General features: G+C 39.0%; 1 protein-coding gene across 1 annotated transcript; it reads right to left on the reverse strand.

Moving 5' to 3' along the window:
• Positions 1–237: 237 nt before the first annotated feature.
• LOC139311934 (zinc finger protein 721-like) lies at positions 238–21,681 on the reverse strand. Its single transcript, XM_070936458.1, has 7 exons — positions 21,253–21,681; positions 20,888–21,005; positions 20,697–20,776; positions 13,291–13,417; positions 10,655–11,789; positions 6,206–6,209; positions 238–2,676 (listed from the first exon to the last, which is right to left on the reverse strand). The coding sequence occupies exons 1-7, from the start codon at positions 21,664–21,666 to the stop codon at positions 850–852; spliced, it is 3,705 nt and encodes a 1,234-aa protein (XP_070792559.1). The 5' UTR covers positions 21,667–21,681; the 3' UTR covers positions 238–849.
• Positions 21,682–23,345: the final 1,664 nt, after the last annotated feature.

Raw genomic sequence — 23,345 nt, forward strand, 5'->3', positions numbered from 1 at the left:
CAAGAGGTTTCCGATAACCACTACTAAAAGTTGTGCTTTTTTTTTTATCTAAAAGATACTTGAAGAATAACATTATAGTTGTGTTTGATATTTGAAACCATATAATGAAAAACAATTAGAAATATTTCTACATGCAGAGAAGACCTTTGAGTATTTGGACTTGGCAAAAACCACAAGCAGGATTAGGGATTCGCCGTGTTCTGGTTTGCACTAGAAAGGCAATTTATGAATGCATATCTAAGAAGGTAAACAATTTATTTGAATTATTTATTTATTTTTATTTCATTTATTCAATTTATATGCCGCCTCTCTCCGAAGACCCAGGGCGGCTCACAATACACTCAAAAAATGACTATAAAAGGACTTAAAAATTAAATTACTCAAATGGTACTTGTATGAGATTTTAGACAACTATAGGTAGTCGTCGATTTACTACAGTTCATTTAGTGATTGTTCAAAGTTACAGCAGCATGGAAAAAAGTGACTTATGACCATTTTTCACACTTTTGCAACATCCCCAAGGTCACCTGATCAAACGTCAGATGCTTGGCAACAGATTTATGACATTTGCAGAGTCCCTGGATCATGTGATCACCTTTTGTGAGCTTCTAACAAGCAAATCCAATGGGGAAACCAGATTCATTTCATAACAGTATTACTAACTTAACAACTATTGTGAGTCACTTAACAAATGTGGCAAGAAAAGTCGTCAAATGGCACAAAACGCAATAACTGTCTCGCTTAGCAACAGAAATTTTGGCCTCAATTGCAGTCATATGACGAGAACTACTTGGAGAAAAAAGAAGCTCACAAAAAGCCCTCTCCACACTGCAGATCTTTATTTGACTTCTATCTTGTGTGGATCCTCTTGTGGCGATGAAGATGACTGCTATAAGTAAAGCTCTTTCCACACTCCATGCATTTATAAGGTCTTTCTCCTGTGTGGCTCCTCTTGTGGCGATGAAGATGACTGCTATAAGTAAAGCTCTTTCCACACTCCATGCATTTATAAGGTCTTTCTCCTGTGTGGATCTTCTTGTGGCGATGAAGATGACTGCTATAAGTAAAGGTCTTTCCACACTCCATGCATTTATAAGGTCTTTCTCCTGTGTGGCTCCTCTTGTGGGAATCAAGGTTACCGCTACAAGTAAATGTCTTTCCACACTCAGTACATTTATAAGGTCTTTCTCCTGTGTGGATCCTCTTGTGGGAATTAAGGTAATGGCTACGAGTAAATGTCTTTCCACACTCACTACATTTATAAGGCTTCTCTCCTGTGTGGATCCTCTTGTGGAAATTAAGACTGCTGCTACAAGTAAATCCCTTTCCACATTCCATGCATTTATAAGGTCTTTCTCCTGTGTGGATCCTTTGATGGATTATAAGGGACTCAGAATAACAGAAGGTCTTTCCACACTCAATGCATTTATACGTTTGTTCTCTTTTGTGGATCCTCTTGTGGGAATTAAGTCTACTCATAGCAGTAAAGGTCTTTCCACACTCCATGCATTCATAAGGTCTCTCTCCTGTGTGGATCCTTTGATGGATTATAAGGGACTCAGAATAACAGAAGGTCTTTCCACACTCAATGCATTTATACGTTTGTTCTCTTTTGTGGATCCTCTTGTGGGAATTAAGTCTACTCATAGCAGTAAAGGTCTTTCCACAGTCCATGCATTCATAAGGTCTCTCTCCTGTGTGGATCCTTTGATGGATTATAAGGGACTCAGAATAACAGAAGGTCTTTCCACACTCAATGCATTTATACGTTTGATCTCTTTTGTGGATCCTCTTGTGGGAATTAAGTCTACTCATAGCAGTAAAGGTCTTTCCACACTCCATGCATTTATAAGGTCTTTCTCCTGTGTGGATCCTCTTGTGGGAATCAAGGTTACTGCTACGAGTAAATGTCTTTCCACACTCACTACATTTATAAGGTCTCTCTCCTGTGTGGATCCTCTTGTGGAAATTAAGACTGCTGCTACAAGTAAAGGTCTTTCCACACTCCATGCATTTATACGGTCTCTCTCCTGTGTGGATCTTCTTGTGGTTATAAAGATTATTGTTACAAGTAAATCCCTTTCCACACTCCATGCATTTATAAGGTCTTTCTCCTGTGTGGATCCTTTGATGGATTATAAGGGACTCAGAATAACAGAAGGTCTTTCCACACTCCATGCATTTATACGTTTGTTCTCTTTTGTGGATCCTCTTGTGGGAATTAAGATGACTGCTTAAATAAAAGGCCTTTCCGCAATCCATGCATTTATAAGGCTTCTCTCCTGCGTGGATCTTCTTGTGGTAATAAAGATTACTGCTACAAGTAAAGGTCTTTCCACACTCCATGCATTTATAAGGACTTTCTCCTGTGTGGATCCTCTTGTGGGAATTAAGACTGCTGCTACAAGTAAAGGTCTTTCCACACTCCATGCATTTATAAGGTCTTTCTCCTGTGTGGATCCTCTTGTGGGATTTAAGGTGCTTGCTTAAAGTAAATCCCTTTCCACACTCCATGCATTTATAAGGTCTTTCTCCTGTGTGGATCCTTTGATGGATTATAAGGGACTCAGAATAACAGAAGCTCTTTCCACACTCAATGCATTTATACGTTTGTTCTCTTTTGTGGATCCTCTTGTGGGAATTAAGATGACTGCTACGATTAAAGGACTTTCCACACTCCATGCAGGTAAATCGTTTCCCTTCTGAATGTGTATTTTTATGAGAAAAGAGATTATCGGATATATTGAACCTCTTTGTACACTCCATGGATTTATATGGTCTTTCTCTCTTATTGATCACTGTATGGTTAGGAAGCCAACTGACCTGAGGAAGGCCTTTTTTAACTCCACTTTGTGATTGCTTTGTTTCATCACTCTTTGGTTTCATCTGATCTACAAATTTCCTTTTCCTCCCTTTTGAATGGATCGCTTGGTGTTCCTCCTTGCAATTCTTATTGTCTTCTCTATTACAGCCTTGAAAAAGAAAAATGAAAACTGTACCAAGAATAGGGGAACAAGCAAAACTTTTCTTCTGAATCGTCAATGTATTTCAGCTGTTTTGTTGGCAAACATGAAGAGTCCAAGCAAAGATAACAGCAAAGACCCATTTCCAAGTGAAATGATCCCCATATAATAGGATTGGATCACAGCCCTGATTTAATCTTTCATATGGGACAATTCCATGGTGCCACAAACTCCCAAAGTGCACTGGAAACTGTGTCATAATGGGGCAGCAACATACCCAGCACTTCCCAACTTCAGTAAAAGTCTCATCTCCACTTGTCTACAGAGCAGAATTTTTGAAAGTCAGAGGGAATTTCTGGATGGCAATACCTCCCTACCCTCAATTTAGACTAAAGCCAAATCCAGTACACAAGTGGGCATATCTCTAAGAAGGGAACATGCCTCTCAGAGGTCATCTGGTCTTCGTTATAGCAGCTCAGGGCCATCGGGAACACAGTGACCAGGTTCAGGAGGGAATAACGAATCTTGGTAGCCAGGATCTTGCTCTGTCCATTCAGCCTCTTCCTCAGAGTCTTCCTAATATCTTTTATGAAATGAGTATTTTTTATTTCATGAGCAGAATGCTTTTTAAAAAAACAAACAATTTACTTTATGTAAAAAGCCAGGCTATGCAGTTTTTCCTTCAATATATTTCCTTCTTCCATAAAGTCAGTTTGGTCAAAAGGTTAAGACACCGGGCTAGAAACTAATAAAGTAACAGACATTTTAAAAAAAAATACTCTGTGATTCTTAGGTACCAATAAGGAGAAAAAAATGAATTTCAACAAATATAGAATCAAGCAGTAGCATAACAAAATTGATAAAAGTGAAGGGAGTCTGAATACATTCTGAATGCATTCCATATCCTTCCTTTATTTTTTGTAAATAAAGGTAGCAGACAAACCAAAATTTTTTCTTCCTGCTGTTTTCCATACAACAATCCTGTGAAATGGATTGGAGAGAGTTTTGGCCCAAAGTCACCCAGCCAGCATTCATGCCTAAGGCAGAACAAGTACTCACTCACAGTCACCCAGTTTCTACCCTGGTGTCTTAACCCTTTGACCAAACTGATTTTATGGAAGAAGGAAATGTATTCAAAGAAAAATTGGAAATCTGCAGGTTGTGTCTATGTTCCATGATGGAGAAGATAATTTTGACTCACTTGGTGCTTTACTGTTTTATCCCATGTATAAATATTTTTCAGCAATGTAATTGTTGAAAATTATTTCATCTTATTTGTTTTGATAAAAAAATAGCATCATGCTTTTTTAACACTTAAGAAAAAAAGAAAAGAAATTGTTTTCTTTAAAAAAATGCTTTCTGCTCATAAAACACAAAATAACCCCTTTCAACAACTGTTGAATCATGCTACAGCATAACAAAATTCTACAAAGTCAGAATGCTTTCTGAATGCATTGTATAGAAATGATTTTTTTCCCCAGAAATAACATTTAAGCCCCTTCTCTACATTCCTGAGCACAGAAAGGAATTCTTACCCAGGTAAGCCAGATTCCTGGAATTCTCCAGCATGACTTCTCTGTAGAGCACTTTTTGGTCAGCATCCAGTTGAGACCACTCCTCCTTGGAGAAATACACGGCCACTTCCTCAAAAGAAACAACATCCTGAACAAGGACAAAAGTTTCCTTATTAACAGATAATTCCAAGAATAATGAGATAATTTTCTTCCACCAATTCTAGGAAAGAGATCTAGTGAACAAAATGGGTATCTTCTGCAGTATTAAGAATAAGATCTCACCGCTTTTGGCTGATGACACAACTAAATCATGTTTGATCAAGCTGGAAGTGTTTGGAATGCCTTATGGTATAGGCAACTAAAATATTCTTGATCAATTGGTAGTGGGGGCTTAAATCCACTACTTGTCAGTGACTCCCATTCTTCCTAGGATGGGAAGAGCAAAATACTGGCAAAACCCAGCTGACATGTTTTCCAATGGCTCATTTTATCCATTGAGGGACCAACGTACCCCAACTCCACACCTTCATGAAGGAGTTGGAAGAGCTTGTAATAGAACTCTATATGTCTATGGAGATTCTCAATCACCAGGTCACGGTAGTCCCAAAGATGCTTTTCAAAAGGCAAAAAAAGAATATTTTCTTTATAATGGTGTGTGTGAACAACCCTGGGAGACAGAAGGAAGAGCCCCGATGCTAACAACAGTCTGGTCAATGAAATCTGAAAATGAAGAAGGAGAGGTGGAAAAGGCATCTCACAAAGGATCCCCTCAAAACGGAGAGTGTGAATGTTCAGTGACCTGATGTCAAATTCATATTGCTTAGAAACAACAATTTTATACATTGAACTCTAGAACAAAATAAAATCTATCCAAGATTCATGGACCTTTTCTTATGTTTCTTCTCCTTACCTGAAGTAGCGGTTCAGCTAATCCTTCAACTTCATCAGAAAGAGGTGATTCTAAAAACTCCAAGGACAGCTTCCTACTCTCTGTGAGAAAGAGAAAAATACTGGAAGCAGATTTCTTAAAGAGAGACACTCCAATAAAGCAGAGCAAAAGAATCGGCTAAATATTGAACTCTCACAGTAAGAGCTTGTTACCTGGAGTGGTGTCCTGAGTTTGATCTTTGTGTAAGGTCTCCATGAATAGCAGCTCTTGAGAACATTTGAATGAACTTTTCCTGTTCTTGGGATACTCAGTCACAGCTTCCGTGCATTTCTGGACATGATGTGACACAAGAAAAAAAGGAAAAGTACACAGATAAAAATTATCATACTGCATTTTCAAACTAGCAGGCCTCAATGTCCATTGCTGAAACTCGAAAGAGAACAGAAGAATTGCCCCAAATACATCCTCTGGAAGAATAGAACAGGTGCCCTTAGGAATTAATAATCCCAGAAAAATCTGCCAGAAAGGAATTGACAACTTCAGAGAGATCCTCTTTAGAGCTGCCATGATTCCATTCTCCCACCTGCAACTCTTCCTGCATGTTTTCCTCCTCCTGAGTCAGCAAGAAGCCTTCAGCCAGGGACACCGCCTGGGAACTGGTCTCTGCTCCACACTCCCGCACCCATCTTGCCATCTCTGGGGGAAGGACAGCCAGCAATTGTTCCAGGAGCACCAGGTCCAGCATCTGAGCCTTGGTGTGTTTTTCTGGTTGCAGCCACTGACGACAAAGGTAGTGAAGCTGAGTGCAAACATCTCGGGGACGGCTCCCCTCCTGAAACTGCACTTTTCTGAAGTGACAGCATTGGGCCTCTGAAGTGTTGGATGCCTCTTCGTGGCTCTTCTGCCCAGGACTTGCCCCATTCTTCCCACAGCTCCAAGGCTGAGCAGCTAGAAGGCCTTTTCTAACTTTTGCATCTGCTGGGTGTTGTCCCTCCATCTTCTCTCTGATGTATAATAAAGCTCCAAAATGCACCCATGGATCTTCACAGGCCTTTCTGTTCACAAGAGGTCTGGCCAAATTTTCCAAGGCCATTCAGCTCTCTTCCCAGACAAGATTCGTAAGATTCCCGAAGAACTGGAAAATATTTTGACATATCTGAGATGGAAAAATGGGGAGGAGGGGAGGGAAGAGAAGATTAAGTAAAGAAATTTGTATGAACCCACCAAGGTTTGAGGGGAAATCTTATTAGTCAGCTTGCTCTCTCTACATATCGGAAAATTTGCCTGCAGGATCAATGTCTATCAAAATATTGGAAAAATACATTTAAATGAGTATTTGATTTCTACTTCCTAGTTTCTATTAAAAATTTAGTTTTTATTCTTATGTCTTCTGTATTACTTTTGTAAAATACTCTAGGCAGAGATTATACATAATGCTCCTTCTTACTGTTTTCCCCCCAACAACAGCCCTGTGAAGTAGATTGGGCTGAGAACTGGGATGGGCTGAAGACTTTCATGCAAAAGGTTGGACTAGAAGTTAATCTCCAGGTTACAAAGCCTTGTCCTTTCATCACTGAGCCAAATGGTCTCTCTGGCTAATCATAATTTAGTACAATATAATTTAAAAGACAGTTTAATAGCATTTCTATGGCTGCATAGTTAAGAACAAGTCCTTGCACCTCTTGCACCCAACTCCTTACACACGGAGTTGAAGCCTTGCATGCAAAGCCAGCAGGAGGGACTCACTCAGCTCACTTCTCTCCGCCTAAGAAGGGGAAGGGAGGGAAACCCCTTCGGAAAACGGGGCCATGAAATATGCAGGAAACTGTCCAGGAGTCACGACTGACTTGGAGGCACAAAGCTCTGTTTTGCAGAGACGACCTCTCCTCCTCTCCCGCCATGCAAAGCTTTTCCCGTCGAAATGGATTGTAAATCCTCTTTTCTGCGACCCTGTTTTTTTTCCCCCTGGGGGCAAATGGAAGGGCGCGAAGCTTTGCTTTCTCCCCTGCCTGGCCCTTGCATGCACAGGGACGGCAGGGGAACATGGGGCCAATGGCTCCTCCTCCCCCTTTCCACGACTCCGAGCCTGATGAATGTGAGCGTCCAGCGCGGGAGAAAAGTCACCCACCCACCCAGTCACTGAACCCCCCACTCACGTCTGGATCTCCAAGTCCAAGTCTTCCCTGCAGCCTCTTCCCTTCCCTGAAAGGCTCCTCCGGGCACTGGAGAACGTTCCAAGCCTCGGGAGTCTCGCATCCCTCTTGACTTGGGAAAGAGACCGGCGCATGCTCAGTTCTCTCGTAAGCGAGGGAGGGAGCTACACCGCTGTTCAAGGGCGCCCCCTAGAGGATCCTGTGTGCATTGCGAGAAGACCCTGCAAGGGCTCAGGACGTCGTGTTCCATGCGGGTCTGGGATGATGGGCATTAAACTTGAAGGAAAGGTTCCCTCTAACATTGCCTATCTAGAAATGAAATGACCTCTCCGGCAGGCGTCAGTTTCTAGATTTTCCCTCTTTTTAATCTCTAAGAACCGTCTGTGATCTTGTGAAGATTGAGAAAATCTTTGTGGAGACTCAAAAATCCCTTTCCTGAAGAGCAGCTTCTCTGAAGGGTCTCCAGGGATTCCCAGGAGGAGACCTCAAAAATGAGGAAAATCCTGTCAGAAATGGCAGGACGGTCAAAAGACAAGGGAGAAAAGTCTATGAAATCCAGCCTGTGTCTTGTGGCTGATGGCAAACTCAGCCTTGAAGTGAGGGGAGATCAAGGGGCTGGCAGGGACACAGAGAGGAAAGCGAAAGGTTGAGGAAAATTAAGATTTGTATTGATTTTTCTTTAGTGAATTCAATTATTACAGCTGCCTTTCCAAATTCATGCCTCTGCTTAGCCAAGGAAACACTAAATGTAGGGTGTGGACAGCTGTCAAACTTAATAAAAAATAGAATAAATTGAAATTCTTTAATTCTATTAAAGAATTAAAATAGAATTCTTTTCGGCCGAAGATGTTTCAGAAAAAAATGCTTTTAAAAGCCTCCGATCATCAGGCAACTCAGTTGGGATCTCAGAGGCTTGCATTTGGGAGGTTTCCCCCCACCCCTTTCGGCCATGCACAGAGCAATCTCTTTCTTACCTTCTCACCGAGTAGCAGTGACTTCCTGGATAGCGAGGTGAGGGGTGACTGGGACTCTCTTCTTCCTTTTCTTATCTGGCGAAGGGAGGAAGGACAGGGGACAGAGGGGGCCAACCAGGTGAGGAGTCTCTTCTTTTCTGAAGCCACATGAGGAGTGACTGGGGCGACGGGCAGGACCAACCATGTGAGAAGTGACTGGGAAGGGAGCGAGTCTCTTCTCTTCTCAAGCCACACGAGGAGTCACTGGGCGGGGACGAATGGATGAATGAAATCAGCTGGTACTTCTGGTGAAAAAGTTAACTACCAGTGGGTGCGACAGGGAGCCGCAGGAGAAGGGCGAAAGAGCCGCATGCAGCTCCAGAGGTTGCCGACCCCCGTGCTAGGGGAAATCCGTTCCATAAGACTAAATACTGCAACTCCCCCTTTGTAGCATGAGAGTCAAGGAACTCCTTGAACTCAAAATGCTATTCTGCTTCTAAACATATTTGTGTGTGGGGGGGGGGGGGTGTTCAATAGCCAGTCTGAGCGGTGAGCTGCAGAAGGGCTTTAACAAACTGCAGTGAAATAATGGGTGAATTTTGGCCAACTTCAATTCTACCGTCATTGGATTCACAATCCGGATAATAGGAAAAAGGATTATAGTATAGTGGCAATAGTGGATCGGCTCAGACTCATGAGGCTCATTAAGTACTATGTATGAAAAGAAATCTTAGCTGCTGAATGAAAAGAATGTGAAATTGAAAAACTTTGCAAGCAACAGCCAACAATCTGGATGCAGAAATCGTACCTCTCACTTGAGCCTTCCTCAAACAAGCAGGGATGGGAAAGGCAGAAGAGCCAGAGAAGGGGCTCAGCCCTGATACTTAGCCCAACAGAAGTATTGAGGCAACAACAAAAGGTATCAGATAACCTCTAATAAAGTTGTGCTTTGTTTTTTTTAAATCTAAAAGATACTTGAAGAATAATGTGATAATTGTGTTTGATATTTTGGAATACCAGGAACAATATAATGAAAAACAACCAGGAATATTTCTACATGCAAAGAAAACCTTTGAGTATTTGGACTTGGCAAAAACCCCAAGCAGGATTAGGGATTCACCTTGTTCTGGTTTGCACTAGAAAGGAAATTTATGAATGCATATCTAAGAAGGTGAATAATTTATTTGAATTATTTATTTATTTATTTGTTTCCATTTCTATACCTCCCTTCTCCAAAAAGGACTCAGGGCGGTGAACAGCCAAAGTAAAAAACAGAACATACAAAATTTAAAAACAGTTTAAAATAATTAAATATTTTGGCCTTAAATTAAAACAACCGAATTTAAAATCAATTTAAAATTTAATTCAAGCCAGCCCAGCTAGTTGAAATAAATAGGTTTTCAGGGCCCGACGAAAAATCCGGAGGTCTGTTATTGTACGTATCTCTGGGGGGAGGTTGTTCCAGAGGGTGGGCGCCGCCACAGAGAAGGCTCTCCCCCTGGGGCTCGCCAGCCGACATTGTCTGGCGGACGGCACCCTGAGGAGGCCCACTCTGTGTGAGCGTACTGGCCGGTGGGAGGCTATTGGTGGCAGAAGGCGGTCTCGTAAGTACCCCGGCCCTAAGCCATGGAGCCATGAATTATTACTCAAATGGTACTTGTATGAGATTTTAGACAGCTATAGGTAATCGTCAATTTACTAAAGTTCATTTAGTGATTGTTCAGTTACAGCAACACTGAAAAAAGTGACTTATTACTATTTTTCACACTTATGACTTGCAGCATCCCGATGGTCACCTGATCAAACCTCAGATGCTTGGCAACTGATTTATGACAGTTGCAGAGTCCCTGGATCATGTGATCAACTTTTGTGAGCTTCTAACAAGCAAATCCAATGGGGAAGCCAGATTCACTTCATAACAGTATTACTAACTTAACAACTATTCTGAGTCACTTAACAAATGTGGCAAGAAAAGTCGTCAAATGGCATAAAACACAATAACTGTCTCGCTTAGCAACAGAAATTTTGGCCTCAATTGCAGTCATATGACGAGAACTACTTGGAAAAAAAAGAAGCTCACAAAAAGCCCTCTCCACACTGCAGACCTTTATTTGACTTCTATCTTGTGTGGCTCCTCTTGTGGTGATGAAGATGACCGCTACAAGTAAAGCTCTTTCCACACTCCATGCATTTATAAGGTCTTTCTCCTGTGTGGATCCTCTTGTGAGAATCAAGGTTATTGCTACGAGTAAATGTCTTTCCACACTCAGTACATTTATAAGGTCTTTCTCCTGTGTGGATCCTCTTGTGGGAATTAAGGTCATGGCTACGAGTAAATGTCTTTCCACACTCACTACATTTATAAGGCTTCTCTCCTGTGTGGATCTTCTTGTGGTGATAAAGATTATTGTTACAAGTAAATCCCTTTCCACACTCCATGCATTTATAAGGTCTTTCTCCTGTGTGGATCCTTTGATGGATTATAAGGGACTCAGAATAATAGAAGATCTTTCCACACTCAATGCATTTATACGTTTGTTCTCTTTTGTGGATCCTCTTGTGGGAATTAAGACTACTCATAGCAGTAAAGGTCTTTCCACACTCAATGCATTCATAAGGTCTCTCTCCTGTGTGGATCCTCTTGTGAGAATTAAGACTACTGCTTAAATAAAAGGCCTTTCCGCAATCCATGCATTTATACGGCTTCTCTCCTGTGTGGATCTTCTTGTGGGAATTAAGACTACTCATAGCAGTAAAGGTTTTTCCACACGCAATGCATTCATAAGGTCTCTCTCCTGTGTGGATCCTCTTGTGGGAATTAAGAGTACTGCTATAATAAAAGGCCTTTCCGCAATACATGCATTTATAAGGCTTCTCTCCTGCGTGGATCTTCTTGTGGTAATAAAGACGTTTGTTACAAGTAAAGGTCTTTCCACACTCAATGCATTTATATGTTCGTTCTCCTTTGTGGATCCACTTGTGGGAATTAGGATGACTGCTATGAGTAAAGGACTTTCCACACTCCATGCAGGTGAATCGTTTCCCTTCTGAATGTGTATTTTTATGAGAAAAGAGATTATCGGATATATTGAACCTCTTTCTACACTCCATGGATTTATATGGTCTTTCTCTCTTATTGATCACTGTATGGTTAGGAAGCCAACTGACCTGAGGAAGGCCTTTTTTAACTCCACTTTGTGATTGCTTTGTTTCATCACTCTTTGGTTTCATCTGATCTACAAATTTCCTTTTCCTCCCTTTTGAATGGATCGCTTGGTGTTCCTCCTTGCAATTCTTATTGTCTTCTCTATTACAGCCTTGAAAAAGAAAAATGAAAACTGTACCAAGAATAGGGGAACAAACAAAACTTTTTTTCTGAATCGTCAATGTATTTCAGCTGTTTTGTTGGCAAACAAAGATAATAGCAAAGACCCATTTCCAAGTGAAATGATCCCCATATAATAGGATTGGATCACAGCCCTGATTTAATCTTTCATATGGGGTAATTCCATGGTGCCACAAACTCCCAAAGTGCATTGGAAACTGTGTCATAATGGGGCAGCAACATACCCAGTACTTCCCAACTTCAATAAAAGTCTCATCTCCACTTGTCTACAGAGCAGAATTTTTGAAAGTCAGAGGGAATTTCTGGATGGCAATACCTCCCTACCCTCAATTTAGGCTAAAGCCAAATCCAGTACACAAGTGGGCATATCTCTAAGAAAGGAACATGCCTCTCAGAGGTCATCTGGTCTTCGTTATAGCAGCTCAGGGCCATCGGGAACACAGTGACCAGGTTCAGGAGGGAATAACGAATCTTGGTAGCCAGGATCTTGCTCTGTCCATTCAGCCTCTTCCTCAGAGTCTTCCTAATATCTTTTATGAAATGAGTATTTTTTATTTCATGAGCAGAATGCTTTTTAAAAAAACAAACAATTTACTTTATGTAAAAAGCCAGGCTATGCAGTTTTTCCTTCAATATATTTCCTTCTTCCATAAAGTCAGTTTGGTCAAAAGGTTAAGACACCGGGCTAGAAACTAATAAAGTAACAGACATTTTAAAAAAAAATACTCTGTCATTCTTGGGTACCAATAAGGAGAAAAAAATGAATTTCAACAAATATAGAATCAAGCAGTAGCATAACAAAATTGATAAAAGTGAAGGGAGTCTGAATACATTCTGAATGCATTCCATATCCTTCCTTTATTTTTTGTAAATAAAGGCAGCAGACAAACCAAATTTTTTTCTTCCTGCTGTTTTCCATACAACAATCCTGTGAAATGTATTGGAGAGAGTTTTGGCCCAAAGTCACCCAGCCAGCATTCATGCCTAAGGCAGAACAAGTACTCACTCACAGTCACCCAGTTTCTACCCTGGTGTCTTAACCCTTTGACCAAACTGATTTTATGGAAGAAGGAAATGTATTCAAAGAAAAATTGGAAATCTGCAGGTTGTGTCTATGGAGAAGATAATTTTGACTCACTTGGTGCTTTACTGTTTTATCCCATGTATAAATATTTTTCAGCAATGTAATTGCTGAAAAATATTTCATCTTATTTGTTTTGATAAAAAAATAGCATCATGCTTTTTTAACACTTAAGAAAAAAAGAAAAGAAATTGTTTTCTTTAAAAAAATGCTTTCTGCTCATAAAACACAAAATAACCCCTTTCAACAACTGTTGAATCATGCTACAGCATAACAAAATTCTACAAAGTCAGAATGCTTTCTGAATGCATTGTATAGAAATGATTTTTTTCCCCAGAAATAACATTTAAGCCCCTTCTCTACATTCCTGAGCACAGAAAGGAATTCTTACCCAGGTAAGCCAGATTCCTGGAATTCTCCAGCATGACTTCTCTGTAGAGCACTTTTTGGTCAGCATCCAGTTGAGACCACTCCTCCTTGGAGAAATACACGGCCACTTCCTCAAAAGAAACAACATCCTGAACAAGGACACAAGTTTCCTTATTAACAGAAAATTCCAAGAATAATGAGATAATTTTCTTCCGACTTCCGGCGGTGACGTAGAGTCGTGGCGGCACAGAAGAGAAGAGCTCTCTCTCTGTTGCCGATTTTCCGAGCTCTGGCGCCTGCTTTTGGCGGAGACCGGTCCCGAAGAGACCGGGAATAAAGAGGGGAAGCTTTGGGGGAGGCGAGGAGAGGTGCGATCTCCCGCCGTACCGTAAAGAGCCCTCAATCCAGGCTCGGGAAGAAGTCGGCTGGCGCGGTGAGCACAGTCGGCCCAGAGACCCGAACGAGCCGATTGAGATCATCGGGAGCAAAGGAGGGAGCACAGTGCAAAACTGCTGAGGTTGAACAGAAACGGAACTAATTTGGATTACTAATTTCAGCGCAAAACTGAGGAGAAAATTTCTTTTCTTTCCGGAGGGACAGCGTGAAGAAGGAAGATCTCAAAGTGTAACCGGGCGGCAACTGAAAAGGCGAGCAAAAAGGAAGGGGCAAAATACGGAGCAGTGAAGAAAGTCTAAAAAACTTTACAACAGACAAAACGAAGGTGAGGAGAAATAACTTAAATAGAGGAGATTAAAAGAAGAATGGACTCTCTTTTACCCCCGTTTTTAGCTGCCTGAGCGGAAGGAGTGAGAAAGTCTTGGCAAAGTAAGGATTACATACAGTGACTGTGCAGAATAGAGGCCGCCATACTGTAACTGGAAAAGACTTCAAGAGTTGTAAAAGAACTGGTTTTTTTCTTTTTTCTTTATTGAAAACATATCGAGGCCAACAAAAACATTGAAAAGCACTGCTCTAGCTTATCATCATTTTCTTTACTTAAGCATAGATGAATTAATATTAATGCTATTTATTGGAATTAATTAATTAAGAAATATAGAGTGTATTTAATCAATTTAGAAAATATTTATAATACATAGAGATTTAGAAGTACTATTATTAGAATATCATATTACTATTAATTAATTAATTATTATATATTAACCAGTAGATATTATTAGAATATTTTCTGTTTGTGGATTTTATTGAATAATTAATTATTAGATATTAAGATTCTAAGAATTGATCAATTGTATAGTTTTTAACTAGATAAGATATTTATTTATATATATATTTATACTTGTAGCTATATTTATATTCATATTTATATTTAGATTTATATTTATATTCTCATCACATTCTTAATTGAATTATATATAATTTCATATAGAGAGAATTAATTATTTAAAAGAATTTATTCATTTAAAGAAGGGTTATTGGATTGATCTTTTATAAGGAGGGGGGAAAAAGAGAAAAGAAAAGAAAGGAATTATAGAAATTATAGAATTTGGATGGTGATTTGGGAGAAAGTTGATAAAATACTGGGAGAACAATATAAGATTTTGAAAGAAATGACTAGCACCACCACAACCACGTTGAAAACAGCTAAGAAGCCAACACCATTTTTAACAGGAACAGGGGCCTCCCCAGTGACACAGAAAACCTTGGAGGGAATGTTTGCATCAGACAAGCAACCCAGTACACCTAATATGCCAACAATGCAGGCCACGCTTATAACAATTCAGGAAACTATGGTCAAAATGCAAGAGTGTATGACCAGAAACCATGAACAATCTAGAAAAGACATGGACGAGGTAAAGAGAGAAGTCAAGAATGACATTCAAAAGATTGATGGAAAAATGGACTTAATACAAGAAATCATCCAAAAAAATGACCAAAGGATAAAAGAAATAGAACAAAAAACTGAATTGACGGAAGAAAAATTAGAAGCATTAGATACAAAAATGACAGGATTAAATAAGGAACTTGAGAACACTGTGGCCCAATTAGAAATGGAGAAGGCAGCATTCTATTTGCGTTTCCAGAACGTAGCGGAAGACCGGGAGGAAGATCTGACGATGGTAATGGCTGAGATGATAGCAGAGGCACTCCAGAGCCAAAGACTCCAGAGAGAAAAAGACGAGATAATTAATGAACTAGATGAAGTCTACCGAGTCCACACTAACTACGCCCGACAAAACAAACTCCCTCGGGAGGTACACATAAGATTTGTAAGAAGGAAGGTGAGGGATATTGTATATAAGATAACAAAGGACGAACCAATGTACTATAGAAATAAAGAAATAATTACCCTAAAGCAAGTACCTAAAAGAATACGAGATTTGCGAAGAGATTATTGGTTCCTGGCCACGTTACTAAACAGAAGATATATACCATTCAAATGGATAACCCCGGAAGGAATGTTAGTATCGTGGCAGGGAAAGAAAATCAAGGTGGATTCGCACAGCAAAGCAAAAGAATTATATGACCAAATGATGGGGGCTGAAGTAACAAATGGTAATAAAGAAGAGGAAGGACGATATATCAAAGGAAAACAGAAGAGAGATCGGGAAAGAACACCACAACAAGGAGGGAAAGCAGATGAAGGAGAGACCCAGGAAGAGGAAGGAGTGCAGACAAGAGGCAAAAAAAAGGAACAGGAAGAAATAAAGAAGAAACAACAGGAAAGTTAATAAAAAAAAAAAAATGGAATGGACTTTAAAAATACTATCTGTAAATGTTAATGGACTCAATTCACCATCCAAACGACACCAAATTTACAAAAAAATTTTGAAACAAAAATCAGACATTGTGTGCCTCCAGGAGGTACATATAAGAAAACAGGATATCAAATATATACAATATAAAAAATTAGGTAAAGAATACGTTTCATTGGCAGAAGAAAAAAAAAGAGGAGTGGTGGTATATATCAAAGAAGGAATAGACAGTAATATGAGGTATGTAGATACAGAAGGTAGGATAGTCATGGTAGAGCTAAATCTTGAGCTCAAAAAGATATTATTGGTAGTAATATACGCCCCAAATAGTCAACAATTAGAATTCTACAAAAAAGTGCATGAGAAAATTATAGAACAAAAAATGGAGAATGTCTGTCTGATTGGGGATTTTAATGCTATATTAGATGTAAGAAAAGATTATGAATGTGGTCAACGAAACAAAAATAAAAAAAATGCATTACCTAAAACCTTTATGGATATGGTGGAAGAGTTAGATATGGTAGATAGCTGGAGATGTCTTAATCCCGAAGCAAGAAATTATACATATTATTCGAATCCGCATAAATCATGGTCAAGGTTGGATATGATTTGGGTAACTAAGATGTTAATAATGGAGATAGAAGAAGTAGAGATTTTACCAAATAACTGGGCTGACCACAACCCGATAATGATGAAGTGGAGAGGTCAGCAGAGAAAGAAGAATAGATGGACTATGAACACACAGATTCTGCAAGAAAAAGAATATAAGAATTATATAGAAAAGGAGCTAGAATGGTTTTATAAGGAAAACACAAAGCAACACACTTCCCTACAAAACCTATGGGATACAACCAAAGCATATATAAGAGGCCTCACGATATCATATAATGTAAAACGGAGAAAAGACAGAGAGAAAGAATATAACAAATTATTAGAAGAAATTCAAAATTGGGAATGTAAATTGCAAAGAAACCCAGGGGATGAAAAAATAAGGTTAAATTGGTTAACAGCAAAACATAACCTAAACATATTAGAGCAGGGGAAATATGTAACAGCATTGAAATATATAAGACAAAATTACTTTGAAAACGCAAACAAACCAGGGAGATGGCTGGCGTATAGGCTGAGGAAGGAAAGAGAAAAAAGAACAATTCAGAAATTACGAGATGATGAGGGAAGGATTCAATGGGCTCTAGAGGGAAAAAAGGACATAATAGTCCAATATTATCAAAAACTGTATGAAAAGGATATAGTAACAGAGGAGGAAATTGAATACTATTTAAAAGGGGAGGGATTGCAAATACTAACAGAGGAAGAAAGAGAATTATTAGATAAGGAGATTACGATGGGGGAGCTAAAAGAGGCATTGAAGAGGCAAAAAAATAATAAAACCCCGGGGACAGACGGTTTACCAATAGAATTCTATAAGACATTTGGAGACACATTAAATGGAATACTGTTAGAAATATACAATGAGGCCCTAATGGAGGCAAAGCTACCCAACACATGGAAAGCAGCATACATTTCCTTAATATCCAAAGAGGGGACAGATACCACACTAATAAAAAATTATAGGCCGATTTCTTTGTTGAACACTGATTATAAAGCCTTCATGAGCATAATTGCCAATAGGATGAAAATAATATTACAAAATAAAATACACCAGGATCAAAATGGTTTTCTGCCTACAAGGCAGATAAAAAACAATTTAAGAATAGTATTGGATGTTCTAGAATATTATGAGGTGCATCCAGAGAGACAGGTAGCACTGATCTTTCTGGATGCACAAAAAGCTTTTGACCAAGTTAACTGGCAATTTATGAAGCAACAAATTAAAAGTATGAATTTTGGAGAAAGATTCACTAAAATGATAACATCGATATATCAGAATCAGAAAGTATGTGTTTTGGTGAATGGTGACCCAACAAAATTCTTTGGAATAGATAAAGGAGTAAGGCAGGGATGTCCACTTTCCCCTTTACTATTTATTTTAACATTGGAAAATTTATTAATCAGAATTAGAGCAAATAAAGAAATTCAAGGATTAAAGATCAAGAGAGAGGATTATAAGGTCCAAGCATTTGCAGACGACCTTGTTTTTTTCGTAGAAAACCCATTAGAAACAACCCCAAAATTAATAAAAGAGATTGAAAAATTTGGAAAGGTAGCAGGTTTAAAAATTAATAAAGAAAAGACAAAAATGATAACAAAAAACATGACAATAAAACAAGTAGAGAAATTAGTAAAAGAATCCGGTCTGCAGACAGTAAAAAAAATTAAATATCTAGGGATAAATTTGACGGCCAAAACGACAACAATAAAAGAAGACAATTATGATACTTTAGTCCAGAAAATAAAGGAAGATTTAGAAAAATGGGGGAAACTAAAATTGTCTTTATTGGGGAAAATAGCAGCAATAAAATCAAACATACTGCCAAGACTCCTTTATTTATTCCAAACAATTCCAATAAAATTAGATAAGAAATTCTTTGATAATTTGGATAAAATAACTAAAAAATTTGTGTGGGAAGGGAAGAAATCAAGAATAAAATTGAATATACTACAAGATGATAAAAGTAGAGGTGGATTTGGACTCCCGGCATGGGATAAATATTACAAGGCTGCCAGTTTATTATGGATTAAAGATTGGATAACCTTAGATAATCAAAGATTGCTAAATTTAGAAGGGCATGATTTAATGAAAGGATGGCACGCCTTTATATGGAGTTCAGGAAATAAAATATACAAACATTTTAATAACCATACAATTAGGAGATCATTAATTAACACATGGCTACAAATTAAACAAAAACACTACATGAAAATTCCTGGCTGGCTATCGTCTATAGAAGCGATAACTCACCCTAACATATTATCAAAACAAAAGATTCTAAAATATAGGGAAATAGTAGATGTTCAGGGGAAATTGAAAACTAGGGAAGAGCTCAAAGAACAAGGAATAGAAATAGACTGGTGGCCCTACTCGCAAATAAAAGTAAGATACAGAAGAGACCAAGAGAAAGAAGGAATAGATTTAAAACAAAATCGATTAGACAAACTATTAGAATCAAAAGAAGGGAAGCTAATCTCAAAAATTTACAAATATTTACTCGAATTCGATCTGGCAGAAGAGTTGGTCAAAGGGCAGATGGTAGCCTGGGCGAGGAACATAGGGCATAATATACAATTAGAAGATTGGGAAAGAGCTTGGGAAGATAATTATAGAATGACAAAATCGGTACCATACAAAGAAAATCATTATAAAATGTGGTACCGATGGTATCTGCCACCCGCAAGGTTAGCAAAAATGTATCCAAATGTGAACCCGGCTTGCTGGAAATGTAAAAAAGCGCAGGGAACTTTTTACCATGCTTGGTGGCTTTGCCCAAAAATCAAAAAATATTGGAACAAAATAAAAACATGGATAATAGAAATAACAAATCACGAAATTGAATTAACACCTGAAGTCTTTTTACTCGGCATGATCAATAAAAATATTAGGAAGGACATAAAATACCTAATACTCCATATTATAACAGCGGCAAGATTAGCATTGGCACAACTCTGGAAAATAGACCGTTTGCCAACTGATCAGGAAGTAATACAGAAAATCTATGTATGCGCAGAGATGGATAAATTAACCCTAAAATTACAGGATAAGGAAGATTCAAACTATTTTAAAATATGGAATAGCTGGTACCTGTGGATAAGTCAGAGAGAGGGAATGCTTAGAGATGAAAGTTAGGAGAAATCAATGTAAATAAACAACTGCACTGTCAGAGAGATATAGAAGGAAATATAGTCACTGTGTGTATATATATATATATATGTATATATAACATTAGAAAGTAGTTGATAGATGAAATTGAGCACTATATATGTATAGTATATGTACTTGTAATTTGTGTGTTTGATTAAGAAAAACTTGTTCAGTTTTTCTTATAATTGTTTTAAATGTCTTTTTTTTAAATATGAATAAAGTTTGTTTAAAAAAAAAAAAAAAGATAATTTTCTTCCACCAATTCTAGGAAAGAGATCTAGTGAATAAAATGGGTATCTTCTGCAGTATTAAGAATAAGATCTCACTGCTTTTGGCTGATGACACAACTAAATCATGTTTGATCAAGCTGGAAGTGTTTGGAATGCCTTATGGTATAGGCAACTAAAATATTCTTGATCAATTGGTAGTTGGGTCTTAAATCCACTACTTGTCAGTGACTCCCATTCTTCCTAGGATGGGAAGAGCAAAATACTGGCAAAACCCAGCTGACATGTTTTCCAATGGCTCATTTTATCCATTGAGGAACCAACGTACCCCAACTCCACACCTTCATGAAGAAGTTGGAAGAGCTTGTAATAGAACTCTATATGTGTACGGAGATTCTCAATCACCAGGTCACGGTAGTCCCAAAGATGCTTTTCAAAAGGCAAAAAAAGAATATTTTCTTTATAATGGTGTGTGTGAACAACCCTGGGAGACAGAAGGAAGAGCCCCGATGCTAACAACAGTCTGGTTGATGAAATCTGATGGTGAAGCAGGAGGGGTGGAGAAAGCGACTCACAAAGGATCCCCTCAAAACGGAGAGTGTGAATGTTCAGTGACCTGATGTCAAATTCATATTGCTTAGAAACAACAATTTTATACATTGAACTCTAGAACAAAATAAAATCTATCCAAGATTCATGGACCTTTTCTTATGTTTCTTCTCCTTACCTGAAGTAGCGGTTCAGCTAATCCTTCAACTTCATCAGAAAGAGGTGATTCTAAAAACTCCAAGGACAGCTTTCTACTCTCTGTGAGAAAGAGAAAAATACTGGAAGCAGATTTCTTAAAGAGAGACACTCCAATAAAGCAGAGCAAGAGAATCGGCTAAATATTGAACTCTCACAGTAAGAGCTTGTTACCTGGAGTGGTGTCCTGAGTTTGATCTTTGTGTAAGGTCTCCATGAACAGCAGCTCTTGACAACATTTGAATGAATTTTTCCTGTTCTTGGGATACTCAGTAACAGCTTCCGTGCATTTCTGGACATGATGTGACACAAGAAAAAAAGGAAAAGTACACAGATAAAAATTATCATACTGCATTTTCAAACTAGCAGGCCTCAATGTCCATTGCTGAAACTCGAATGGAAGAATTACCCCAAATACATCCTCTGGAAGAATAGAACAGATGCCCTTAGGAATTAATAATCCCAGAAAATTCTGCCAGAAAGGAATTGACAACTTCAGAGAGATCCTCTTTAGAGCTGCCATGATTCCATTCTCCCACCTGCAACTCTTCCTGCACGTTTTCCTCCTCCTGAGTCAGCAAGAAGCCTTCAGCCAGGGACACCGCCTGGGAACTGGTCTCTGCTCCACACTCCCGCACCCATTTTCCCATCTCTGGGGGAAGGACAGCCAGCAATTGTTCCAGGAGCACCAGGTCCAGCATCTGAGCCTTGGTGTGTTTTTCTGGTTGCAGCCACTGACAACAAAGGTAGTGAAGCTGAGTGCAAACATCTCGGGGACGGCTCCCCTCCTGAAACTGCACTTTTGTGAAGTGACAGCATTGGACCTCTGAACTACTGGATGCCTCTTCGTGGCTCTTCTGCCCAGGACTTGCCCCATTCTTCCCACAGCTCCAAGGCTGAGCAGCTGGAGGGCCTTTTCTAACTTCTGCATCTGCTGGGTGTTGTCCCTCCATCTTCTCTCTGGTCCCTAATAAATCTCCAAAATGCACCCATGGATCTCCACAGGTCTTTCTGTTCACAAGAGGTCTGGCCAAATTTTCCAAGGCTCTCTTCCCAGACAAGATTTTTAAGATTCCCGAAGAACCAGAAATTTTTTTGATGTATCTGAGATGGAAAAATGGGGAGTACGGGAGGGAAGAGAAGATTAAGTAAAGAAATTTGTATGAACCCACCAAGGTTTGAGGGGAAATCTTATTAGTCAGCTTGCTCTCTCTACATATCAGAAAATTTGCCTTCAGGATCAATGTCTATCAAAATATTGGAAAAATACATTTAAATATGTTTTTGATTTCTACTTCCTAGTTTCTATTAAAAATTTAGTTTTTATTCTTATGTCTTCTGCTCTCTACATGGGGCTCCCCTTGAGGAGCACCCGGAGGCTCCAACTGGCGCAGAGTGCGGCCGCGCGGGTGGTAATGGGAGCGACATGGCGTTCCCATGTAAACCCCTCCTGCGCGAGCTGCACTGGCTCCCGGTGGTCTTCCGGGTGCGCTTCAAGGTTCTGGTCACCACCTTTAAAGCGCTCCATGGCTTAGGACTTGGGTACTTGCGGGACCGCCTACTACCACCAATAGCCTCCCACCGGCCGGTACGCTCCCATAGAGAGGGGCTCCTCCGGGTGCCGTCAGCCAAACAATGCCGACTGGCAGCCCCCAGGGGAGAGCCTTCTCTGTGGGGGCACCTACTATCTGGAACGAGCTACCCCCAGAGATACGGAGGATCCCGGATCTGCGCACCTTCCGCCGCCCCTTAAAGACCTCACTATTTCACCAGGCCGGCCTGGCCTAATTTTTCCCCCTCTTTTATAAAAGATTTTTAAAATTTTAAATATCTTTTAGTATTTTATATATTCAATTTTAAATTGGTTTTAAAAGTTTGGGGTTTTAAATTTGTCGGGGCCAAAATTATTTAATTTGATTTTATTCTATTTTTAAATTTTGTATGTATGTGTTTTTATTGTTTGGCTGTGCACCGCCCTGAGTCCTTCGGGGGTAGGGCGGTATAGAAATCTAATAAAATAAATAAATAAATAAATAAATAAATAAATAAATAAATAAATAACTTTTGTAAATTACTCTAAGCAGAGATTATACATAATGCTCCTTCTTACTGTTTTCCCCCCAACAACAGCCCTGTGAAGTAGATTGGGCTGAGAACTGGGATGGGCTGAAGGCTTTCATGCCAAAGGTTGGACTAGAAACTTAATCTCCTGGTTTCAAAGCCTTGTGCTTTCATCACTGAGCCAAATGGTCTCTCTGGCTAATCATAATTTAGTACAATATAATTTAAAAGACAGTTTATATAGAAACTTTATTGAGGTTTTTTACAAACAAAACAGAAATAAGAAAAAAAAAATAAAAAAAAAAAAAAGAAAAACAAAACATTCAAACAAAGACATAAAACATATAAGTATAATAATATTTTCAGTTACTATCAGATGTACAGTGTTTTAACTATTTACATAAATAATAGTTGGTGATATTTCAGCTCACTTTTAATCAATATTTAGCACACCTTTAGGTCTTCCTTTCATTTTATCATGCAACCACTTATACCACCTTTCCCACACCAAATAATACACTATCTTCTCATCATTTAATTCATAGGTTAATTTAGTCATCTCTGCGCACTC

This window comes from Pituophis catenifer, unplaced genomic scaffold, assembly GCF_029215685.1.
Source record: "Pituophis catenifer annectens isolate HBS135680 unplaced genomic scaffold, rPitCat1.0.hap2 SCAF_2, whole genome shotgun sequence".
In the NCBI taxonomy this organism is placed as follows: domain Eukaryota; kingdom Metazoa; phylum Chordata; class Lepidosauria; order Squamata; family Colubridae; genus Pituophis; species Pituophis catenifer.

Bases quoted from the DNA above. Each gene is read 5' to 3' on its own strand.
- LOC139311934 (XM_070936458.1), bottom strand. From the start codon at position 21,666: ATGGAGGGACAACACCCAGCAGATGCAGAAGTTAGAAAAGGCCCTCCA. The intron at 21,006-21,252 runs GTGGGAGAATGG...CATCATGTCCAG, and splicing joins ACGTGCAGGAAGAGTTGCAG to AAATGCACGGAAGCTGTTAC. The intron at 20,777-20,887 runs GTAACAAGCTCT...TCTTTCTCACAG, and splicing joins AACTCAGGACACCACTCCAG to AGAGTAGAAAGCTGTCCTTG.